Source organism: Scatophagus argus, chromosome 19 (genome assembly GCF_020382885.2).
Source record: "Scatophagus argus isolate fScaArg1 chromosome 19, fScaArg1.pri, whole genome shotgun sequence".
NCBI lineage: Eukaryota > Metazoa > Chordata > Actinopteri > Scatophagidae > Scatophagus > Scatophagus argus.
The window spans coordinates 9,941,409-9,955,670 of record NC_058511.1 but is presented as its reverse complement, the minus strand read 5'-3'; the positions used below and the strand labels follow the sequence as shown (position 1 = coordinate 9,955,670).

At 39.6% G+C, this 14,262-nt stretch overlaps 1 protein-coding gene across 2 annotated transcripts in view; it reads right to left on the bottom strand.

Moving 5' to 3' along the window:
- Positions 1–3,538: 3,538 nt before the first annotated feature.
- The window catches only part of LOC124050823 (potassium channel subfamily K member 2-like), a 29,627-nt gene continuing 18,903 nt past the window's right edge, over positions 3,539–14,262 (bottom strand). For both annotated transcript variants that reach the window (XM_046373700.1, XM_046373701.1), the window contains 3 exons: positions 13,551–13,746; positions 11,045–11,187; positions 3,539–8,209 (listed from right to left, as the gene is read on the bottom strand). In XM_046373700.1, the coding sequence (XP_046229656.1) occupies positions 7,853–8,209; positions 11,045–11,187; positions 13,551–13,746 (696 nt within the window). In that variant the 3' untranslated portion in view covers positions 3,539–7,852. The remainder of the gene's footprint in view (positions 8,210–11,044; positions 11,188–13,550; positions 13,747–14,262) is intronic.

Here is a 14,262-nt window from a genome sequence, read left to right as displayed (position 1 = left end):
GTAAGAAATCATATCTGAAAGAAAGATCTGTCTTTATAGGATTTTGAAAGAACTGGGACAACCTGTTTTCCTCAACAGATTGGAACACAAACTTCCAAAAGAAAATTCCAAGAACACAGAGGCACTAACATCTGTGCTCTGCTGTCAAATCACAAATAGACCTAATGGAACAGAAATCTGTCCAGGCCTCAGCTTGTGAAGGCAACATTGGTGCCCTGGGCAAAGACTTCTTATGACACACAACTCTCAGAGAACCTCTTACTAATCATCTGCAAGTATTTGAGATGAAATCAACACACTGTATTTATATAAGACTGAGAATATCCAACAAAGCAGAGCTTTGAAGAATGTCTTATTGGTGGTTATTAAACATTGAGAGACAAAATGAGAGAGCATATTAGCTACACACTGAAAATAAAATTCAAGGTATGCTGAGAGCCATATCATTGGGTTGCTGTCATTACTGTTTATCAAGGACACCTTCTCTAACTATATATATTCATGCTCCACAGGGAGCATTGAAGCGGTAAAGGGCAGGATGTCATTCATCCTCTCAGCATGAGAGGATATCCTATCTGCAACAGCCTGGACACGACAGGAAAATGTTGCTAGATTCAGGGAAAGGTCAAAGTTTAAATCATTCCCTTCTGGATAAAAGGGTTGATCTGTTTTGTCAGGTTCACTTTTAGACTTATCTGACTTAAAAGGTCAATCATAAGAAGCAGCCATCACATTGTTGAATACAGATTTTTTCTCATGACAGAGCAGAGCTGAATGCCTAAACTAAACTTAATCTAGGCATTTAGATTTGTTGCTTTATTATATTAATTAATTATATTAACATTTACTTAATCTGTATTAACAGAAACCTAAAAATGTCAGTTTATAGTTTTAAGGAGAGTTGATTTATCATGCAACACTTAAGTGGAAACCTGAAGCTAACGGCAAAACTGGAAGTCAAAGTCAAGGGGCTCCACTCTAAGAAATAGTTACAAGGCAAACACTGCATTCAACATTTAGTATTTGTAGCAATTTGCTCCACTTTGACTGGAAGGAATCCATTTTTTCCTCATCCTCAGAAGATGAAGTCTACTGATTTAGGTGACCCTATGACTGACTTTTCCTCTAGTGTCACCATGAGGTTGATATTGTTTTTCAGTGACCTACTGGATAATTTAGCACAAAGCACTCTGGGTAGGATCCTATAATAGACTCTTAGTCTTATTTACCTTTGGATGAAGCAAGGCTAGCTCTTTCCCTCTTCTTCTAGTGTTTATGCTAAAATAACCTAATCTCGTCTCCTGGCTCCAACCCACACCTAGGAGGGGTATTGATAGTTTGTCTGAACAAAAAGTGTATAAGCATATGTCTCAAAACGTCTTACTATTCTTGAAAAGCTTTATTGTCCATACAAGACAGATACTGAGGACTATTGACTGGATTTCAAAGATCCACAAACGCTCTGCCTTTTCACACGACGTACAGTGATGCACATCATATTCATGCTGAAGACTGTCGAAGCACTAGCTGAGTGCCACATTGGGTGTCTCACAATGAGATATTGAACAACATTTCATGCTCCTTAAGAGGTGCAAAGAAACTAAACTTAAAAATAAAGATAAAGTTAAAGACTTTATGAGGCCAATTATATTCTGAACAGTACAGCAGAATTAGAGTGTCTGCAAAGGACCTGTCACACGAAGTCATTCCACACACACACACACACACACACACACACAAGCCACCCACACACAGCTCTAGTTCCCTCTCTATGTGTGAGGTAAGCGCCGCTCTCACCATGTACCTCTCCAGCCCGAGACAGTAGCAATTGGTGGCTGAGTCACCACTTTTCTCTGATGTCACTGCAGACAGAATCACTAATGAATCAACCAATCACCAACCAGGCTGGCTCTGTGGATCCCCTGTCTGCAGGGTACAAAATACTCTCTGCATCTCAGTACATCTCCAGCAGCCGTTTTGGAGCTTTGAGTGACTGTATGGCTTCAATAACACAATTAAAGACAGTGTAGTTATAATCCCTGCATCCCCAAACTGCTTACCTTCAAAGGTTTCGGAGAATTCTACACAAAACACATTCTGCACATTAACAATTTACCAAATGAAATGAGTCTCTAGATTCTATAATATAATAATTCACCATTCCTGTGTCAACAAAGAGCGCAACTCTGTTTTTCTTTATGCCTATATAAAGCCTGCCTGCTATCATCTCAGCAGTGAATCATACTGGCTTCCATTTGAAGGGCACAGAAGTCATGGGTTGTCCTCTCAGAGTAATGCAGCATCTGGGGATGTGCTTATGGTCTTGTCTGTGCGGTTACAGGGCAGAGGCTGGAAGGTGACGCATAATGTCAACCTCTATCTTTGGAGTTGTTAAGTAACCTGTCTGTTCGCATTAAGGAAAACCGTCACAGACCCTGATCAGAGTGGGTTTAGCCTTTACGTTACAGAATGCACGTTGCAGTTCTGTATTTTAGTATGCAATAATGTAGAGTACTGACTGAACAATCAGTACATAAAGAATCCGCAAAGCAAATCTATGAGGTAAAGATATACACATAAAGAAAAGTGTCAATACAGCGACTCATGAGTTGCAGCCTTCTTGATCCACGCTGTTCTTGTGAACCATGAAGAACAGTTTGTAGCTTATGACTCAGATCAGTTTGTCGGCCATAATCCATTATCAGCCAGAGTCTGTCACTGTTCACAACATACCGTTGTGTCCTTTATTACTGAGCTGCACAGAACAGTTGGGTGCAGGTTGTTTTGATGTATAATTGTTAATGAAAAATAAGGGTCTTAATTTGAAACTCACCATGACAAATGAATAAAAACATTACAGCAGTGAAGTGCAATATGCTAGCACTAAAAAAGGAATCATATTATTAAACTATTGTATGTTACATTTTTATCCCGACACAATGTTATTATGTTTTCCTCCCTGAGTAATCCATAAAAGATAATGATAGTGATATTTTATAACTTTATACTGTACTGTCAACAAATCGTACAAAATGACCTAAACCAGCTGTGAACTGATCCTACTGATAGCACTGCATAATGTAGCTACAGATTGTTCTTCTATGCACATAAATGTACCATGTAGCTGCAGTTGGTAACATGTTCCTTCAATGTCATGAACACTGGCACTGTAGTTTAAAGTCAGTCCCTGATACGCCATCCTGCTGCCAGACATACTCACAATGCCAACAAATGTATATCAATCAGCTGCTGAAAATAGTCCCCAACAAATGTACTGTTTATTCCATTTTGAATAAGCCTTTTTTTAAAAAGTTATTTAGGAACCAGTAGCCTCTGGGCTGAGTGCCCAACAGGCTGTGGAAGTCATGAGACACGCTAACACAATGTCCTTTTGGTCTTTTCATGTGTTTTGTTGACAATACATGAAATCTAAAATTACACAATAAGCTACTTCAGTTTCATAAGCTTTTTTCCTAGAGCTTCAAGAAGTGACCATCAGTGTTTTTTGCATATAAAATATTTTATTCTAAACCTTCTGAAAAGTTTGCCATGAGTTGAGGTGACATATCCACAATAACATTAACATACCAGAAACACATGGTTGCCATTTTTTCTTAATCAAAGAAAAGCCTGCGATTATAAACACTGGAAATAACATTTAAAGTAGCATGCAACACTTGTTGAAGTTATGTTGATTCTTATAAAAATGTGCATGTGTGCCCCCACGTGTATACTGGATTTTACAGATGAGTTTAATGGGAATTTAAAAACGACAGAAAAAACAGATTGATCTCTTGATTTTTGTTAACCTTGAACACTGACACACGTAAAGATGGACTGTCCGTCTCCACTTCCTCCCACTGTACAAAAGTGAAGTCAAAAAGTATTGCCAACTTGCGGTGGTTATGTCATTTGGAGTCTGTGCAGCAGTGATCTGGTGGTGGAGCTGTGATACATTTATTTAAAAACTTAATTTTAAAAAAATAAGTTATCAGAAAAATTAACACTTGAACACACAGCCGTGTAGCAAAAACTACCTAAAATGACAGAAACCATCACTGGGAATAATGTATTTGATGTGTTTTTAATGTGACCCTTGTCCAATGTGCTGACATGGGGGTGTTAAGACCTGTACTGGAGATGTACTCTGATGTTTTGACTTCACTTTTAATGTTGTCCATCTTTATATGCAGTCAGGGTCCTTAACATAAGGGGTCTCATTTAAAAAGATATTCATGCATACATTTTAGGAGGCTGACTAAACCAAAGTTGTAGTTTATGAGTTCATGATTTTCACATGATAACACTGTTCCCTACTATTGATAATCATTACTGGTACATAATCATGTTTTAATGTCATTGTGTTTTATAAATAAATCAGGGCAGGTGGCTTTAAAATGTCTGTAGCCAAAATAGCCACGGAGCTAAATGAACTTCTTTGCATACATGAATCACAATGTTAAATCATGTGCTTACATTCATAATGAGGCTCATCTCTGCCGTCATGAATGGATAGATACATTCAACATGCTTGAACTGGGATTTTGATGCAGCCACAGACTTAATTAAAAAACTGTCCTGCTGGGCAAACAAGAGGATGCCATGTGAAAATGGTTGTGTGGGTGGAAATGAAATGAGTTTTCTCGAAACCCCAGCACACACACGCACACACTTGTGAGCATGCACACCCAGCCTCACTTAGCCTGATGTATTACATAACACTCCTTTGACAGCACTCCTTGACTCTCCTCAGCACTGACAGCTCGTCTCTCAGTGCCTGTCAATCGCACAGTCGACTGGGAAAAAGCAATAGGACGACTCTTGGGGGCTTCGCTTTGAGCAGCTGCACAAAGGACAGGATTGCTTTTCCCCAGACACCTCAGCATTGATGCACGAGAAGTCTTTCTTTCGGTGTCCTTACAACATACAGTATCCTTGTGAAGTGTTTTGATGCTATTGATTGCAAAAGCACAAGAAGACCTTAATGGTATTTTTAGAAACACAGTCATTTTTGAAAGAGTCTCCTATGGTTATTTTTAACTTTTTTTCTTCATAACATCTTTGTGACTTACTCTTTGACTCGATTACACATGACAGCTGGTGACCTTAGAGTACAGTCACTCAGACTTGCACAAAATGGTGCTCACGCTTTCAAGAAAAACAGGACATTCACAACAGGAAAAGAGAGCTATCTTGTAACCTGCTGATACTGTCCTAGACAGGGTTGCACCAGCTATCTGTAAGCCCATCAACAAGTTTGTGTGGTGCTGTTGATTTTTATATTATGGAGAAATGTGTTTGGTATTAGTAAAGGTATGCAGTTTAAAATGAATAGGGAAATATTTGACTATATTGTAATTCGGCAGCTGGTGTTATTTGGTTGTTTAGAGTGACTGCACTGGCACAATGTTTTGTTTTTTTTGTTGTTGTTTTTTTTTAATTTGAGGTATAATTTGTTAATTTTGTGAAATTCAGACGTGTTGGTTTGGTTTAAACTCTAAATGGGTAATACCAATTCATTTAGCTATGGAACCATTACATATGGCAGTTCATGAGTGTAAATATTTACTAAATATGTTTGTTTGCATGTATAACTTACATTGTTTTGTGCAATCTGTTTTTATTTAGTTATTTATAAATCTTCTAATCTCATATTTAAAGACTAAGTTCAAACTAACAAAGAGCTGGTGCAACCAGTCCCTGCCATTTAGCGACGGAATAAAATCAGAGAGGGTGCTAAGCTGCCCTGAAATGCAGAGTAACGAAAAAACAAATGTAGTCCATTTAACACAAGATATAATTTACAGACATTTGGTATAGCAGACAAGTAGGCTTGTTTTGCCACATATGGCATACTGTCTTGCAAGTCCCACCATATTGTAAATGTATTTTAATGCTACAAACTGTAAATAGCACTATCAAATGTATTGAGAATATTACAGCATATCTTGCTGGATAAAAGCACTGAATAAAATCATACAGTAAGACACACAATCCAAACCATTCCACCGGGAGAGGCCAGAACCTAAAATAATGTAATCAAAAGCAATCAATTCCTATTCTTGCAGAAATATCCTGAACTTTATAATGTGAACTCACAATGTGTATTCTGTACTGAGAATCACAGTGAGATATTAACTGTGCCACCATGACATTTCAGTTTCCATAATCTTTAATCATGACCAAATCAGCCACAGAGAGGCATTCATTTGACTCAATGCTGCTATATCAGTGTGATGCAAATCACAGACCTCTAAAATTTTGGTAATGTAGTCACTGCAGGGATTTACATCAAATCGAGATTTCTGATGTTGTACATTCATCAGTAACAATACATAAAGGATCTCATCTTTACCAGCTGAGGAAATATTCTCTTTAACTTTAAATCTAAAGGTAGTGATGAGAGCTGCAACATTATGAAAAGCAGTAAGGTAAAGATATTGTATGCTTCACAGACTCAGAGCTTTCATTGCAACCGTACCATACATGCACTGGATTTATTTATACTCGAGCACCAGGCTCTTTTTTTCAGTTTCATGAAAAAAAAAAAAAAACATAGCAATGGGCTTTATTTCTGGAGACCTGCTGGACAGGGTTTATAAATAACAGAAAGCACTCCTGATCCTTTGATCAGACTGGAGAACACTCTGATTCTTCTGTCAGAAAAACAAGATCATTACTTTGGTATAGGGGAGAGTCTGACCAACGAGCCTGGCACTGTGTGATAAGTGTAAGTATCTCAGCACGTTAAGACTGCTAGCAAATGGCTAATTCACACTGGCAGACAGAAATGTAACATTTTTCAGGTTGTTGGTCACATCTGTTTATCCACTCAGTGGCCATGCATTCTGTAGATTCATTCAAACATGTCTACGTCCTCTCCTTCCACTTGCCTCTACTTCATACTGTTTTTTTCCCAAGATGCCTCTGATATATGTCTTCATTACAACTGTGCTCATATATAACAAGAATCAGTAGGCAGACAAAGTGTTTCTCAATCTTTCATGCATCACCATCCTCACACTTTCCGTGTGGTTTTTAGTAAGGCACATTCGGATTATTCCTTAGGGTGAAAAGCTGAATATCAGTCATGGAGTGACAAATATGTCAACATTCGTCTCTTTAGTGAGGGCGGACTGAGTGGGGACTGCAAGGCATATGATTTCATACTGGAAGAAGTGTGAACTAAAAAGAAAATAACACATTCCTTTGTGTTAGCACAGGACTGCTGCCTGGCCAAACCCAGTGTTCACTGTTGTTGATGGAGTGCTTGTTCCAGTAAGGATCCTCTTTATCTGATGCAGATTTCAGGGCCTCTGAAAATTCAACAGATGAGCACAGATACGACTATTGCTTGCTAAGTCTCTGTTTCTGTACATTTGCGGGCTTGTTTGTGAGTATTTGAGAAAATGTCCAGTGTGTTTCTACCTCAACATGGGCTATGAGAAGTTTGTTAAACTCATGCCTGATATACAATCATTAGTTCCAGTCTGGATCATGCTCCTGCTATGTCTCAGTCAGTCGCACAGCTGTCATTTTGGCACACACGTAACGAAAAGAAGTTGGACTCCTTGGTAGAATGACTGGAATCTGTGAGCTAACACACGGCGAGCTTTTGTGTAAGTGTTAAACACTCACATAAATGTACACGTCTTGACAATCGATCTGTGTTTAAGTCAGTCTCAAGGCTTTCAATAAATGACTGGAGCACAAGCCACTTAATGAATGCACAGGAGTACCTTCTCACAGATTCTCAGTCAGTAAGCACAGATGTGTGTGTGTGTGTGTGTGTGTTTGTAAGCTCTGTCCACTACCAGACGTGTTTCACTCAGTTCCCTAAATCTCTATTTACTTATTTCAGATTTTCGATGATGGCGATCTCTCGCCGGTCAGCATAGTCTGGACTGAGGCCGTTCAGGTAGAGGCTGCCGTTCCTGGACAGGCCGCCCATGACGGGACTCAAGGAGAGAGTCACGCTGGGGTAAGCCTCCCTGTCCTCATACAGGTTGGCCGACAGCGTCCTCTTGCCAGGGGTGATTTCCTGGTTGATGGATGCGTTAATGCCCAGCTCAGATGACAGCTTGCGCTTGATGGATGCAGCACGCTGGAACTTGTCATAAATGTCAACGCTGAGCCGCCGGCGGGTCTCTTTGAACTCTGCTGACACATTTGCTGTCCACTCAGCTGCATGAGCCCGAAACTCCCCAACCTGCAGAGAGAAGGACTGAAAATTGATGTCTGCAGGTGTTCAAGCACAACCTGTTCTTCCCTGTACAGTAATTTTCATTACAATATCCACACACGCTGCATTAACACATGCAGAGTGGTTCCGTGTCAGAAATCTGTTTATTTAATGTTGTGTGGGTAGCATTCAGGCCAAAGAAAGTTGACAGTTTGATTTTCAAAAAGTGATTATAAACCAATATCTGCCTTGCAATCAAAATCAATCATGTGCTGTAGAAATTATAAAATTTAATATAAAGAATATAAAGTATGTAATTTCTGGTTAAAACATATTCAGGTCTATAAAAAAGGAACTACAGCGTTAATGATTTATCAACCATACACAAATATCCCTGTCTGGCTTTGCATTCATTCATTCATCAGAGTCAGACAGAATAGGGTAATAGAACTGACCACCTAAATGTGAACAACTCAGCAATAACAAATGGACTTCACTCTTGCGAACACAAATGTCATGTTCATTAATCTGTTCAGACTACTGTTTAACAGCTCTCGCCCTGAGCGTTTTCTTTCCCATGCCTTGGCTGCTGTCCAGTTACAACCAGTGCTGGTCATCTGTTATGTATGACTGCAGTGTAACTGCAGATGTGGAGATTTTTTAAAAAGGAAATGGCTAATTATAATTTCAGCCAGCTATGATATTGGTCATCCTCCAGCATCTCATTGAATTTGCATTTACCCATGAGTGAGACTGCAGCACTTGCTCACAGTGTTCTGTTCCTGGTTGTTTCCTTTTTGGATAAATACTTTCTTCTAGTTCAAAATACATATCCCAGCCACACAAGACATGCTACCACCACCTACCAAGTGGAGTATACGCTAACTATTTAAAGTACAAACAAACAGGTATTAGAAGATGATTGTAAAAAGAAAATAAATATCCTTATTTATTCTGTTGCAGATCATATTTTATGCCTCCCCTCCTCCAGTCCAACATCTATGAATACCGAAAACTAAATTTAAGATGTTTGAAGTCTTTAAGAATCTGCAGGGACCCCGTACCCAATGGCCCATGTTTCTGGTGACTAAATACTGTATACTGTATCTGGTCGACACAGTATTATATTAATAATAATAATAATAGTAACTTTATTTATATAGCACCTTTCAAAAAACAGGTTTCCAAAATGCTTAACACTTATGGCCCTTAAGAGCCAACAGCAGGGGGGAGCAACAAGCACATCATTGATCTCACCTTCATAATCCATTAGACCTCGTTCTCCAGGCTGCTTAATCATTCATTAGGCTCTGAGGTGTGCCGGTTTCAAAGCGCACTTCTGTGTGCTCACGTTAAAATTTATTGGGTGTGTCTGTATGTGTGCGTCCATTAGACACACACTGGAGTACGTGCTTTCGTCTTCTTTTTCTCACTTTTGCTGCCTGATCTTCCTCACCCCCCCACCCCCACCCCTTCACTAGACCCACAACCTTCCCTCTCAGTAATGTATTTCTCTGAAGAGCTCACAGCCTCTACAGCTTCACTTCTAATTATGCCTGTGCAAGGATTCCCACTACAGACTGCCATACAGCCCCCCCCCACACTTTTTTTTTTTTATCTTCTACGGAATAAAGAATTAAGATGTGCTTGCGGATGTTTTTTGCCTGAGTGTGTGTGTGTTTGTGGATGTATGGCTCTCCATCCTTTTTACATGTAAATAAGCTGCCAGAGCAGCGAGGTATCTTATTACTCAGCAGCAGCAGCGCGACAATTATTGAAGACAACTCTTTACGAGATGGCATTTTCTCCACAGGGTGCAGCCAGGATGGAGATTCATCTGTTCACATTCCCGTTTGGTCGAGTGAACAGGAAAACACTGTGAGGTGTTACCCTGTCACTAGGAGTGGAGATGGATGGGATCACTTACTGTGAACGTCCCTCTGCCAATAATATTTTATTTGTAGGCAGTTAGGCTGGTGAAGAGGCATGTAGGCTTCAAGCTGCTTCAAGTGGTCTAATGCACATGGAGTTGACACACGAGTGTTTGGGATGTTTTCTTTAATATAACAAACTTGTTACCCCTGCAGCTGTACATTTTCCTGTACACATGCACAATGCAAACTGGTTGGCAAACTGTAGCGTTACTTAGAAGGCTTCAGTATGCTAAAACAAAGCTCTTTTCTGATAGGCTAAGAGCTTGTTAAACCACCTTGTTGATGCAGATATTCCACCAGCGATCTGCAGGGTACACAAAGCTGTAAAAGTAAGGCAGGATTTGAACTTCTCTCTCAAGCTCTCTTGTTTCATTCTTCACACAACATGGAAAGTGGTTCCCATTATCCCAGTTTGTAAGATTCACTGCAAAAAGAGGCAAAAGTGATAGAAATCTTGGAGACAAGGCTCTATTACACAGCAAAAATGAGCTAATTTGGCTTTAGATTAATTGATCATTAGTCAATTTTTGGGAGAAGTTTTACTACCACTGTAAAATACTGACTATTGCATTTTCTGCCTTACCTGCATTATCTTGTCTGGTTTTAACACCTTTATCACTGTATGAAAGGTCTGTTTTTTGCTGTTTGAGGTCAAAAGGATGATTTTGGACTGAAATATATTTCACTTGGGGGATAAATTGAGGCTTATCTGTACAGCTGTTTTTTGATCAATAACATTTTAGGAGTGAAAATGGGCTCCAGGAACTAGCAGGCAACCTTTGTCTCCCTCTCTCCCTCCCTCTTCCACCTTTCTGAGAAAAGTCTCTGAGGTGAAATTGAGTTTTCCTGCCTTTAACAGAGAAAGGTTTCTTATCTCTCACTTGCGTCACCGCTAGTGTGACATAACTCAGAGCACATCAGCACGTACCTCCTCTTTAGTTTTCTTGGAGATGACCCGGAACCAATCTCCAATCATACTGAGCACAGCAGCAAAGTACGCCAGGCCCACCATGATCCAGAACCACACCACGGGCTTGTAGTAGTCCAGATATTCTGGACTCTCTGACCCATCTGCAGAAGCAAAGACACACTAAGTGGGTTGTACAAGTTTTCCACATTATCCTGGGCTCCATGTTATTTACCAGACTGATTCAACGTTTTATTTTGTGTGTGTGTTTGGGTTGTGTGGGGGCACTTAGGTCACATAAATGTTCATTTCATGTACCATATAATTAAACTTATCATTTATCATTGTATAATTTATATTTTATCAACTATAAAGTTAAACTATAAACTGATTTGATTTTTTTACTGATAGTGAATAATTAAGTAAAAATAATATGTATAATATAATATAATATAATATGGTAAAATCATTGCTGTTTCTGTAAACAACAACTTTTGTTTGTTTACATAAAAACTTCTGCTAGTTTGGGCAGTTTATATTATTTTTCATTCATTACAAGTCAGTCTACCCGTTATCATGTTGTTGTTGATTAATAGTTTTGTTTTTTTTTTTAATGTTTTCTGGTTTAATCTGTGTGTTGACATACAGAAGAGGAATGAGCCAAAAGTCCTATACAAGGATACAAGGAGATCCAGACATACATCCATCCATCCATTCTCTATACCGCTTATCCGTCAGGGTCGCGGGGGAGCTGGAGCCTATCCCAGCCGACTACGGGCGAGAGGCGGGGTACACCCTGGACTGGTCGCCAGCCAATCGCAGGGCCAACACACAAAGACAAACAACCACACACTCTCACACTCACACCTAGGGGCAATTTAGAGTTTCCAATTAACCTAATGTGCATGTTTTTGGTATTGTGCGAGGAAGCCGGAGAACCCGGAGAAAACCCACGCAGGCACAGGGAGAACATGCAAACTCCACATAGAAGGGCCCAGACCGGGATTCGAATCCAGACATACAGATATTTAGAATATGTATATTTAAATATATGTCTAACATGTCTGATGCAGCACCTGAGGCCAAACTGGATGGATATACACATAAACTGTACAATAAATACTGGACTGAACTGCTGTGACATCACCCACTGGTTTGTGAACAACAGATGTGAAGAGTTTGACATTATGGTCATCGCCATCTGACACGCCCTAAACTATACCCTGTTTTATCATCTGTTTTACTCTTATTAGAGCCATAACTTTGTGCTGTGTCGAAACTTGACAACTCGAAACTTGCGTGTGGTGTGACCATAAACTCGCCAAGATGTTGTTTACTGAGGTAATACAACAAGTAAGAAGTGGGGTCAACTTTACATGCAATAGGACACGCACTTTTGCAACCAGTGCAGTCTCCCGCTGCTGGCCATAAGAAAGAATGCAGGTGTGGCTTTTCTTTCTAAAATCCTCATCTAAGATGTTACATTACCAAAGCTGCATAGACTTACTTTGATTTATCTGAATTATTTAGCTTATATTAAATACATTTAAAATTTGTTTTGCTCCCACCACGAGCTGTGTCCTTGGACGAACCCTCAATACATGAAATCGTATAATGCAGCACAGACTGCTCACTGTACCCATTATGACGCAAGTTTAACTAACCAGTCCAGGCTGATTAGTTTACTGTAACTACTGGCACAGGTGGTGTAACTGAATCAATCATTAGGCCAGCTCAGGGAAATTTAATCTAGCAGCTAAGTGTTTGTGATTTTCCACATCTGCCTCTTGCCCTTTTTACCTGTCAAGCAGGTTAAATCAAGCAAATGCCACCTGCTTACACACACACACACACACACACACACACACACAAGAGTCTCCCTCTTGCTTTTTATCTCTCACAAACACACACATATGTACTGTACTGTGTATAATGTGTGCAATTGTTTATTCAGATATTACAAAATCTCTCTTACCAACAGCAGTGGGTTATCCTAGCTGAGTGTAAAGATATTTACTGTACACAGATAAAAAAAAAATATCTTTTAACTCTCAGTAAGAAAACAAAAAAAGTGAACTTTCTCCAAATATTCCTTTAAATGTGAGGGGTGGGTGACGGGTTTCAGTTTTCACTCTGATAAAATGTATGAATGTGGAAATAAGACACAAAAGGAGCATTTATGCCTGTAATTAATAATATTGCTTGATATCAAATAATATGTCAATTTAAAGGTGCTTTTTTTGATTAGTGAGTAAAACATTCATGGCAGTTTTGTGCAGTAATGAGTACAGACCTCTAGTTTAAAAGAAGAAAGCACTGAATATATTACAGGGACTCAGATGCATTAGAAGACGTGTCATAATGTGAAGTGCAGAATGTAATAGCTGGCCAATGGGAAGCTTACCGCTGGGGTGCACATCTGTTGAGTCAGACTGGCTGAGGAATAACTCAGCTATAAATACAAACTGGGTGTAAAATTGAAAGGCGGCCTATAAATCACACACACAAAAAAAAGAAATCAAATGACCTTTTTCGCCAGCGACAAAGTCTCCAAAGCCGATCGTGGTGAGAGTGATGACGACGAAGTAGATGGACTCGAGTGTGCTCCAGCCTTCGATGTGCTTGAAGATAACAGCAGGCAGGGCCACGAAGATGAGGCACCCGAACAGGATGAAGAGCAGCGTGGAGAAGACACGGATCTTCGTCTGGCTTACTTTCCACTTCTGAGGTGAGATAAAAGAATTGTTGAGACACAGAATAGATGAGTTTCCAGTCTCTGTTGGAATGAGAGGGGAAAGTGAGGGGACTGTGGAGTGCACACGCTATGAATGTAAATAGTGGTGTCATATAATTTTTGTTTAAGCAACACAAACATTTTTTTCAGTTTAGTCTCTATGTTTAAGTGAATTTTCATAGCACAAGACCTGCTCTCAAATGACTGTGAAGGAAATTAACAATTGAAAACATTCTGCCTCTTTCCTTATTCCCTGATTTCCCAAAGGGTTTTTTTTTCTTTTTTCTCTCTTTCTTTTGCTCACTTCACATTGTGATGAGTCACTTCCTTCGACTCCTTCTAGTACACAATACATTTGCTGTTTCCTAATATCTCAAACGTCAGGCTGCCAACCTCATGCTTTCGCTGTCAGATGGCACACCCACCCGAGCTGTGGCGAGGTGGCAAACGACTTGACATGCTTCATGTGTAATATGGATGATTTATCAAATATTTCACATATAGT